The 11,141-nt window shown below is 48.6% G+C and overlaps 2 protein-coding genes across 2 annotated transcripts; one reads left to right on the top strand and one right to left on the bottom strand.

The window, feature by feature from the left end:
* Positions 1-253: 253 nt before the first annotated feature.
* LOC139831212 (ent-kaurenoic acid oxidase-like) lies at positions 254-2,240 on the top strand. Its single transcript, XM_071820555.1, has 5 exons — positions 254-820; positions 906-1,316; positions 1,400-1,672; positions 1,793-1,911; positions 2,032-2,240. Exons 1-5 carry the CDS (start codon positions 257-259, stop codon positions 2,129-2,131), a joined length of 1,467 nt encoding a protein of 488 aa, XP_071676656.1. The 5' UTR covers positions 254-256; the 3' UTR covers positions 2,132-2,240.
* Positions 2,241-5,921: 3,681 nt separating this feature from the next.
* On the bottom strand, positions 5,922-7,031 carry LOC127303249 (protein NRT1/ PTR FAMILY 2.11-like). The gene has a single exon (XM_071819739.1). The coding sequence runs from the start codon at positions 6,934-6,936 to the stop codon at positions 6,076-6,078; it is 861 nt and encodes a 286-aa protein (XP_071675840.1). The 5' UTR covers positions 6,937-7,031; the 3' UTR covers positions 5,922-6,075.
* Between the last annotated feature and the right edge of the window lie 4,110 nt (positions 7,032-11,141).

Below are 11,141 nucleotides of genomic sequence, written 5' to 3'. Positions count from 1 at the left end.
TAACACAAAGGGAGCACTTATGTATGCATCAATACGCACGTAATCACATATGCGCCAAACACAATAGGCGAGATTTAATTAGGCAATTAGGGTTTTGTTCCCACCTGCGTGGAGCGACGAAAGAATCAGCCACCCGGCATCCACACTAGCTGTATATATAGTCGATCCATTGTCTCCAAATTCCAAGGCAGGATCACGACTTCTCGAGAAATCACTGGAGCACGTAGAATATAGCATCAGTTGATCAGCTAGCGATATGTTTGCAACAATGGCGATCTCGTGGGCATGGTTGCTGGGCGCTGTCCCGCTCCTCTTCCTCGCCTTCTGGCACGCCGCCGACGCGTGGTACCGCGCCGCCTTCTTCCTCAAGCACGGCAAGAAGAGCCTGCCGCCGGGGCACATGGGCGTGCCTTTCCTCGGCGAGACGCTCTCACTGCTCTGGTATTTCAAGCACGCGCGCCGCCCCGACGAGTTCATCGGCGCCAAGAAGAACGCGTACGGGAAGGCGGCGGGGATGTACCGGACGCACCTGTTCGGCTCCCCCACCATCATCGCCTGCACGCCGGCGGCCAACAAATTCGTGCTTCAGTCCCCCGAGAACTTCGGAGTTCATTGGCCCGAGCCGGAGCTCGTCGGCCACACCTCCGTTGTCAACGTCGAAGGCGCCACCCACACCAGGCTCCGTGGGTTCATCCTCGCCACCATCAATAGCCCCAGGTCGCTCCGGACCATCGCCGCGGTTGTGCAGCCGCGGGTTGTGGCTGCACTTGCCTTCTGGTCCGACAAAGGCACCATCGTCGCCGCCACCGAGATCAAGAAAGTAAGAACAAGTTACCATTTATAGGTAGTCAAATATATTTTATCCCGATTTATCTAGAGAAACAATTGTTCACGTATGCATGCAGGTGACGTTCGCGAACATCTGCATGATGTTCATAAGCATGGAACCATCACCCCTAACGGAGAAGATCGACGAGTGGTTCGGAAACTTGGTTGCTGGCCTTAGGTCATTTCCCTTGGATTTTCCAGGCACAGCGTTCTATCACGCTCGCAAGTGCCGTCGGAAGCTCAACGCGGTGTTCCGTGAGGAACTGCATGCTAGGAGGAAGAAAACCATGGTAACCAAGGCCGAGGATGACGATGTGATGGGTGGGTTCATGCGGATGGAGGACGAGCAGGGGAAGAAGCTAAGCGATGACGAGGTGGTGGACAATATTGTTTCTCTCGTCGTCGCCGGCTACGAGTCCACCGCCAGCGCCATCACATGGGCCACCTACCACCTAGCAAAATCCCCCGACACTCTCGCCAAGCTACGTGTAAGCCAGCAATATAACTCCAATCAGATAAGCATATGGTAATAGAAAGGGATCATATCTAACTAATCTCTCGTGATTTGCAGGAGGAGAATTTGGCGATGAGCGAAAGCAAAGGTGGCTTGTCTTTCATCACACATGACGACATCCCGAAGATGAAGTACACAGCGAAAGTGGTAGAGGAGACAATCCGGATGGCCAACATCGCGCCGATGGCGCATCGTGTCGCGAAGAGGGACGTGGAGTACAACGGGTACACCATACCAAAGGGATGGCCAGTTCTGGTGTGGGTGAGGTCGTTGCACACCGACCCCAACAACTTCCAAGATCCCCTCACCTTCAACCCTGACAGATGGGACGTAAGTAGAATAAGTATTGTTTCCCAAAATATGTGCGTGTAATCTTACATGTTCATCATGAATGAATCAGCTAATGATGACAACCATACGGAATTGTTAATTGACGCCTGAATGATGCAGGAGCCGGCCAAGCCAGGCACGTACCAGGTGTTCGGAGGAGGCTATAGGGTTTGTGCAGGCAACATGCTCGCGAGGCTGCAACTCACCATCATGCTTCATCACCTCTCCATCGGCTATGAGTAAGTACGGGCTAGCCAACACTAATTTAGATACCCAATTGCATTCAATATGCATATGACATAAATTGTATTTGTTGATATTATGTTATGTGGTTGAGAGTTTGCCCTCCATTATTTCAGATGGGAGTTGCTAAATCCTGATGCAGAGATTAGTTACCTTCCCCACCCGAAGCCAGTGGATGGCGTGGCCATGACCTTCCATAAGCTTGCGGAAAAATGATCCAAAGCTACATTTGCTAGTGTTGAGAAGCATATTTGTGCTTAATTATCACCACCAATATAGCTACATATATATATGCATGTTTTAATTTGGCATTATTGCATGATAATATCAGATCTGCAACTAGCCTAATATTTTCTCTATATGTAATACGATAAGAGTATGGTTTGTTGTCCATGGAATGAACACATCAACATGCTAGCTTATCTAAGAAGATGGCTATCTACATAGCTAGATTCTAACAATAATCACTATAAAAAAACCGAAGTTTGCAAATATTTGTTTGATTTCTCTCTAATTGCGGCATGTGGTGGGCATACTTGACAAGTATCCCAATAGTAAGTTTTGGTGGGATTTTTCCACCGATGCATGGTCACAGAATGTTATTCGTGTATTTATTTCGAGATTCTGAACTTCAAAATGAAATATCTTTAGAATATTATGTGTGCGCTTAACATAAAAACAACATATCACAAAAAAGGAAAAGTGTGCGGGTATTAGAAAATCAGGAAACACAGTCTATGTGAGGGGTGCAACACCTCATGTGCTCGATTCCGTCTTCCCGGAAGTGTTTTGCAATAGATACCCATACCATGAACAGTTAAAATATGTATTACCTAAATGGACTGTGTTGGGCTGTAAGGTCCATGAGGCTTTGCAGGCCCACTTTGTTTGTCAGCCAGTAACAACAACAACAAAAAGGACCAACAACATTTTTTTCTATGCTCTCAAGATAATATGTACTGTACAATATTTGTGCAATAGAATAAGACAATGCCGCCTGAGTCCAAACTGTACTAATTGGGGGTGATGTACACACAACATATAATCGCACTTACCATCATTTATTTTTTGGTGGAAATGTAACAAGACCGGAACTTGGCAAAGTCTTTACGGAGTGTGACACTCGACAAAAAAATCCCCACATGGAAAAATTTACCAAGGTACTCAGCAAAGAAAATGCAATTGGCAAAATCCCATAAATCAGAATTCAAAAAAAGAAATTTCCACCACTTTGTTGCTTTCAGCATATTTTCTAAGGCCCCCTTCTTTTCTAGATGTCCGCTGCTGCACTATGTTGTGTCTTACATAGACAAGAGGCATATACGAGAATCAACCTGGGGTTGGGTAGTTAGGAGGGTGGTTGTACCCCAGTCCACCAGAGTTCAAACCCCAGGTTTGATATCTGTGTGTCTTATAAAGGAGGAATATTCATTCAGTGGGAGGCGACGTTCCCGTCGACAATGAGGCGCCTGTGGTGACTTCGTCAATTTTAGGATCCAATCCGCCGGCTCAGTCTTCCGGAGGTGCTCATAGGAGTAGGGTGTGCGTGTGTTCGTTCCTAGGGATGAGTGTATGCGTGTGTATGTGAGTGTCTATGTTTGTAATGTGTTTCTCAAAAAAAGAGGCATATACACGGTCTTCACCAACTTTTAGTTAAGGTGACAGTAAAAGGCTTCCTTCACACTTGCTTCCAGAGATTATAACTGAATCTCCTATTTGAAGTCGTCTAATAGTGAGGAATATAGGTAACATACATGGCAAAGGAAAGCACTCGGTGAAATCTCAAAAGTACACAAGGCCAAAACTAACACTCGGCAAACAAAGTAAATTACACTTGGGAAAAAAATTGTGTCGAAAAATCCACGGGGACATGCGGCTTCCACTAGTACATAATAGCTTATTGGCGGTGTACCGTACCCCCTTTGCTAGCAGACATCGGTATGTCACCAGTATCCCACCTCTGGTGGCAAACCCGCCTCTGGTATCCCACAATGTTGTAATATATCCTTCTATTCAGTTTTAATCTTTTGTTGATTTTACTCGGTGTTGTGAATCGGTTGCAAAAAAATGCTACTGAGCTGAGCTCTTTTCATCTTTTGTAAGTGACAACTAAAGGAAGTTATTGGTGGGGTACGGGTTTGGACGAAATAAGATGATGCATGCAACAAAACAGAAACGTAAAGGAATAAGTTAGATACCCCATGACATCTCGAAAACACATGATTCAAGGTAATCTGGAGCTTTTCATAGTTTCTGTTTCACAAAAGATAGAACTAACAACTCCGAAAATGTAGCAACACAAACAATAGCTATAGTCCTCCAAAAACTTCAATATTCATCTAAAAATTGCTTGGACTCTATCACTACTCATTCAAAAAACGCAAGGTAAACATTCTTCAAAAAATGCACCCAGGGGGAGGGAAGAGTTCAAGGCTTGGACTCTCCCCAGTTGACTCGGTTTGGACTCCAATGTCCACCCTACGTCGGTTTAGGGGGAGGAGTCCATCCGGACACCGTCTCAACCCCACTAAGTTGGTTCGGGGAGGGGGGCAGAGCCGTCGGACCTCCTAAATAAAGGGGATGAGAGGGGCCCGCTAAGGCCAAGCTGACCATCCCCTCTCCCGAACCATAGTCATCGCGCTGCCCCTTCCACCGCCGCCCTAGCGCGTTGCCGCCAGCCACCACCACCGTACCACTCCACCTCTTGCTCTCGCCCTAGCAGACGTGAACGGAGGACCGACGCGGTGGTCTACTTCCCCTTCTTCACCGAGTGCTGCCCGAGATTACTCCCTCCTAGATATTATCTAATCGGGCTCGCGGAAGCACTGCCGGATCTTCATCGGAACATTCCCACTTCAACAGTGTGCTTGATCACATTTCGACATGGTGTTGCTGATCACGTACATGTAGATAATGTGGAGGTGTTGCGCGTGTAATATTTTATTATAGGAGTGTTCGTGGGATAATACATCTTCTCGTGACTAGAGCACACTAGTTGGGGGATCGACTCATGACTTCATCAACCACGTCATCGACTAATTCCACTAGGTTTATTTACGAGAGTATGATCTGTTACCTCCCCTCTTGCATATGATCTTGGTTATGTGTAGGTTTTTTTCTATACGTGTTCCCCAATAGGAAGCCCCCTTGTGCCACCTCCTCCATCGTTCCTGTCCATGACTGAAGAGGAGGATCACGTGTTTCCTCCTCCAGACTCATCGTACGTCATCAATGATATGTCGCAAAGGTATAGTATACATTTTTCTATTATTTTTAGCACCTTTTTAATGCAATTATGTTTGTTTGATTTTTTTTGCATCTATATATGCAGTTTCGATGATGAGTTGTTTGTGCAACACATGAATTTTGCATCACAAGAGTATACCAATCCATTGCAAGAATATGAGACAAACTATGAAGATGACTTTCAAGATGAGGTGGAATGAGTGGATTCGGTGGAGCAATGGGAGGTGTCATGGGTACCTTTATGGGTGCTATGGGCCAAGCCATGTGAGATGGCGCGGTGGCATGGCTGGCGGATTCAGTGGAGAAATGGGAGGAGCCATGGCCGACGGCACTAAAGGTACCACAGCTGACATCACTGGAGGTTGCATGGGCAGCGGCAGCATAGGTGGCATGAGTGGCGGCAATCTTATGTCCCCACCGACACCATGGAGGAACATGTGCAAGCTCATGAGGTCAACAATAGCAATGATGCATGGACTAGGTCGAAGAACTACGAGTTTGTGGTGAACTATTTCGATGAACTATTTTATGCTTTGAAATCTGCATTTCATATATGATTCTGTTGAACTATGTCGATCGTGAACCATTTTATATGCTATGCAACATGGATTTCAAATTATTTTTATGTGTGTCTGATGATGTTGATAATAGATTCATTTATATTTGTTGTTGATACATTTGTGATGATTATTTTATAGTCAAAATGGGAGCTAGCTGACTACTCGATCTGTTCCGCTTTTGCTTTCGTGTGGAGTATTGATTATTTCCTCAGATCTGCTGACCTTTTTATAATAATCTCGAATCTGTATAGACCACAACAATAGGTGGATTCACCACAACCGATAAGTATATACCACTATGCATGCATGCATATCCATCTCTGAGCCTCGACGGGCAGGCCCTAAACTAAATGACTAAACCGGCGCTGCATTCGCCGCTTTCTTCGGGCTCTCGTCGAGGCCGGCGTCGCCGGCGCCGGAGCCGGTGTGGTCATCATCTGACTTCTTGAACCTGTACCACCGTGCGCACGCCACGAAGTAGACGAGGTTGACCGCTGCGATGACACCGGTGACAAGGTAGAACAGGTCCACCCTGCCCTCGTCCAGGTCCTGCGCCAGCCATCCCGTTGTCCGGTGCAGAATGGTCACCATGAGCCCGCTGGCGTAGCTCGCCAGTGCCCAGCCAAGGAAGTAGAGCGCCCCAGCGACGCTTCGCATGTTCTCGGGGAACTGCCGGTAGTAGAACTCGGTCTGCCCGATGGCGGCGAACGCCTCCGACAGGCCCGCCAGCACCTGCTGCGGCACCAGCCAGAAGCACGACATCATCGGCGATCCCGGACCGATCCGACGGCGGCGGCGCTCCACCGCCGCCGCCACCAGCATGGTGACCACTGAGAGCACCATTCCGATGCCGATCCGCTGGAGCAGTGTGATGCCACCCTCGCGCTTGGTGATCCGGCGGAGCAGCGGCACGAGTAGACGGTCGTACACCGGGATCCAGAGAGTTAGAGCGAGCATCACGAAGACGACGAAGGAGCCCTGCGGGATCTGGAAGCTGCTGCTGGCGGTGATACGGCGGTCGGTCTGCGCCGCCTGGAGGACGACGTAGGTGCTTAGCTGGGTGACCACCACGAAGTAGACGATCCCCGACGACCACACTGGGATGATCCGCGCTAAGCACTTCACCTCCTCCACCTGCTGCATAGTGCACAGCCGCCACGGGTCCGTCGGCGTCTTCCCGTCGGCGCAGAGCGCGTCCTCCTCAGGGGTAAGCATGGCTGCCTTGTCGAGGCACGTGAACTGGTCGGTGTAGGCCAGCTTGGAGACGACCTTGCTTGCTCCTGTGCGGCGGGTCAAATAGTGTGTTTGCTCCGGTGCCGCCGTAGGTGGCGCTTGCGAACCGCGGCAACGAGGACGGACCTGCGCGGAACCAACCATCCATCCACTGCCTGTGCGAGCATGCCTCGCCACACTGTACGGAAAGGCACCTGTGTTGGGCGTCCAGACTCGATGCAGCATGGGAGCCATCTGCGCCGACCAGCCTCGATGCACCTCGCTCGATCACGATGGGGTCCACATGTCGCTCTCGGTCACGTAAATGAGTTTGCCAGCCTGGCTCCAGCTAGTAGCCAAATTAACCAACCGACGCGCACGCCTTTTCCTGGATTTGAAGCTCACGCACGCGCGCGCGCGCATGTACGTATGCCACGTACATCCCCAACATATATACTTTTTTCCTGGGTTTTGCCATGAATATACACTCGTAACCTCTCTCTCTCTCTCTCTCTCTCTTTTTTTTTTTTTTTTTTTTGCTTTCTCATTCGCCCTCTTGCGCCCGGCTGCTGCATATAATTATAATATTTATTTATTGCAGACGGGAAATCTAAGTCGCTACTCCATCTCACCTCGCGACAAGTTTTTATCTACCTAGCTCTCACGTATATATACGTAGGTGTCTACGTACGTACGCGCGTGCTGACGGAAACGATCGATCTCACGGGGAATCATCCACCCCGCTCCATATACAACTTGGAATTTTGACGTGGCCCTTTTCTAGTTAGTCTCTCCACATCTACTCCCTCCCGCTCTTTCATAAGATGTTATCTACCTCTTTAGTACATCCACTTACTTTAGTTTTTATCTAGTTTGCCTATGTTCACTTATTTTGGTTTGCATTTAACCTCTTTTAAAATATCTAAACAGGCTTACATCAGTGTACACAATGTACACCTGGAGTACATCGCACTACAGAATTAACGCTGCAACCTGTGCTAGATCTCGTACAATGACAACGCTCCGTAATAGCCTAGGTGTTCAGCATGGCTGGATCCAGCGACTCCATCAAGAAGACACTGTTTCACAAGCTTATCTCTTCCACTCCACACCTATCTCTCTCTCTCTCTCTCTCTCTCTCTCTCTCTCTCTCTCTCTCTCTCTCTCTCTCTCTCTCTCCTTGAACTTTTATTTCAAAACAGAGAGCCCCGATCTATTAATCATCATAAATAGTATAAAGAACACCAAAAGTAATAAAAATTACAAAAAAGTCTTTGGACCACCCAATGGAGACTAGCTACAAACACTATAGAGCGAGCCAAAGTCACACCGCCGTTCTCGCACCTCCATCACCGGAGCCGGGCAAAGCTTGTCGAAGTAGAGCTTGTTGTAGTAGAAAGACGGGAGGTTGCCGTGCTAAGACGCCAAAGGACCAAATCAGCAGAGCATCAACCAGCCCCAATGATGAGAACCTTAGATCAGAATAGCCAAACCTAGCTATAACCACACCCGCGGACACGAAGACTGGCCGGATCCCAGGATATCCACCGGACACAAGACTCCATGCACCCTTTCGCTGGCATAAGGAGCACCATCGGGGCGAGGATAGGATGGAGAGGACCTTATTCTGCCATCAGAATGTAGCCGCCGCCCCATCATCCCGTAGAAGACTTTGAAAAACAACCTAAAAAGAACAAGAACCCTCCCGCCAGCGAGCTACCATGCTCCACCACACCTCCAAGACCCTAAGGCCACTAGAGGCGGAGCAGATCGACGGCTTCACCGGTGAGAGGACGGAACCCTAGATGGGTTTGAGATGTCGCCTCCCTCCTGGAGCCCTACGCTACGCACCGGTTCGTTACTATGTGTCCTATATGGCATTTTCGAGTAGAGATCACCGGATCTCGTCGGTCGGATCTGGTGTGTCTTGGGGATTACCCTCTTCGCTACACTTCTTTGGTGGCAAGGGATGTTGCATGTGAGGATGACAGCCTCAGGGATCTCCGAAAATAAGGCTCAAAAATCGAGCTTCTCCATTTTGGTGGTCCGGCGGACACCGGACGGTTGTCCATGAGCTTTTCCGATAAACTTCCAAGGTGGAAGGAAAAAAAAGATTCTCATGGTGGGCTCCTTCAATAAGCGCGGTTGTCTCTCGGTCAGGAGTCAAGGTACGGGGGATGCCTCTTCTTGCTGGCCATGGTGGTGTGCAGGAAGAGCAGAACAATGAAGAGATATATGGATCCGGAGGGGGTGAGCCTCGAGCTGCAGTTTGGAGTTTACCACATGACAGACATGATCTACTACCATGATCTCCGGCTGATTAGGCAGCCGCTCCAGATCCCGATGTTGGCATCAATTCAACCTGTAAGGCAGAGGCCCCTTGATGGATTCACGACGGCATCCCTCCCAAGTATTGGCGTCTCCGGCGATGAAGATGGCGGTCGTCGATGGAGTCCCAACAACCATGGAGACGAGGGATCTGCTCGTGTTTTTCCGTGTTCAGTTTAGGGTCCTTAGTGCACATATTGTGGGGATTGCAATGTAATTTTTTTCCCTTTTAAGAGTCCTTTTTGTAACTTTTAACTCCACTGAGAATATTTTATATATATTGCATCTAGGCCCTTCTAGGCCTTTACCATATTAAAAGTAAAATAAAATCAAGGAGACACATACGGCTTCTACAAATGGGATGGGTCCCACATTGACCAGAGCTAGTATTTTAGTAGTTTATGAGAAAATCGAGACGTTGTACGTGAGAATCGTACATGCACCGTCCTATCTAATCGATTCTGACCTGGGCGGGAATCGTACATGCACGTACTCAAATTCCTGGTCCTTTTATTTTCCCTTTTTTACACAGGAAAGAAAGGATTACTAGTAGCTATAGGTAGTTGAAGAGTAGAACAAGTATGACTTGAAGAAACATATGATGAAAATCATTTTTACACCGAATTTCGTCTCGAGACGACAAAAGGTCCGTTTTTTTTCTTTCTATGAAACAACTGTGTACGTAAGCATATATGTATATAGAATAATAAACCGGGAGGCGCGATCGCGTATGCTCCGGCTCCAGGTGCCAAAACGCCTTCCTCCATGGCCAGCTAGCTATATTCATCAGAATTGGAGCGAGCTACATTATCAGTAATGGAGCGCGTTTTGTATTTGAGTGAGCATGGATTAGGGATGGCACCCGTAGGGTATGGGTACGGGTAGAGCCATCCCATACCCGTACCCATCATCTTTATTCTTACCCGTCACCCGTACCCATACCCGTCAACGGGTACAAGTTTTTCCCATACCCGTTACCCGACAGGGTAAATGGGTACCCGCGGGTAAAAATACCCGCGCTTAGAACACATCAAATTGTTTAAAAAAAATATGACAAGAGGTGAAGCGATCCTAAATAGGGGTCTAATCCTCACTAACCTACCAACGATTGTGAGACCGGGAAGCGTGAGGTTCAGCCTAACAACATGAAGGCATGATTAGGGAAAAATTAAGTACTTTAGAATATTGCAGTTGCCTACTTGTTAATTTTAGATGGGTACATGGGTACGCGGGTACGGGTTCTATGATCCCATACCCGTACCCACTCTACCCGATGGGTATGATATTTTCCCATTTACAAACCCATGGGTAATATTTTGTCCCAAACCCGTATTCCTATTGGGTTTTTACCCTACGGGTATGCGGGTCATGGGTACCCATTGCCATCCCTAGCATGGATGCGTTGACATGCAGGGCACTTGAAGCAAAGCCCACGTGGGCGAGGAGGAGCTGCTGCACGGCCACGATCGAGAACGTCAACTAGCGGTTCCAGTTCAAGCTCATGGACGGAAATCTAGCTGTTTTTATTGGTTGCCGAAAAAAGAATTTTTTCTTATGGAAAAAAGGTCATATTCTGCACTTACATCTACACATAGTCCACGCCAGCCGTCGTCAACTGCAAACAGCTACGTACATGTCCAAGAAGGCAAGTCGTGCTCGATCGGCGCTGAGAGTGTCGCGCGCCAGTCTCCTCACGTGTGGCCGCCCGGCCGGCTGCTCCGGCCATGAAGCCGACGGCGTCCTCGATGGGGCAGCGCGGCGGCAGCTGGTAGTGAAGAAAGCTTCCCGGCCGCTACCTGCCGGCGCCCCGGCGCCTTCTTCAATGAAGATCGTGGCAGCTGCTGACCGCCGGATAGAGGCCGCCGTTGCGCGCCGTGGAC

The sequence above is a fragment of the Lolium perenne genome, chromosome 5 (genome assembly GCF_019359855.2).
Source record: "Lolium perenne isolate Kyuss_39 chromosome 5, Kyuss_2.0, whole genome shotgun sequence".
Classification (NCBI taxonomy): Eukaryota; Viridiplantae; Streptophyta; class Magnoliopsida; order Poales; family Poaceae; genus Lolium; species Lolium perenne.
Note: the sequence above shows the minus strand (reverse complement) of the source record. Positions and strands in the feature narration are given on the sequence as shown.

What these genes read in the sequence shown, in the direction of transcription:
- LOC139831212 (XM_071820555.1), top strand. Translation starts at nt 257, where the DNA reads ATGTTTGCAACAATGGCGATCTCGTGGGCATGGTTGCTGGGCGCTGTC. An exon ending in CCGCCACCGAGATCAAGAAA is followed by an intron (nt 821 to 905) that starts GTAAGAACAAGT and finishes GTATGCATGCAG; the next exon opens with GTGACGTTCGCGAACATCTG. An exon ending in TCAACCCTGACAGATGGGAC is followed by an intron (nt 1,673 to 1,792) that starts GTAAGTAGAATA and finishes TGAATGATGCAG; the next exon opens with GAGCCGGCCAAGCCAGGCAC.
- LOC127303249 (XM_071819739.1), bottom strand. Translation starts at nt 6,936, where the DNA reads ATGCTTACCCCTGAGGAGGACGCGCTCTGCGCCGACGGGAAGACGCCG.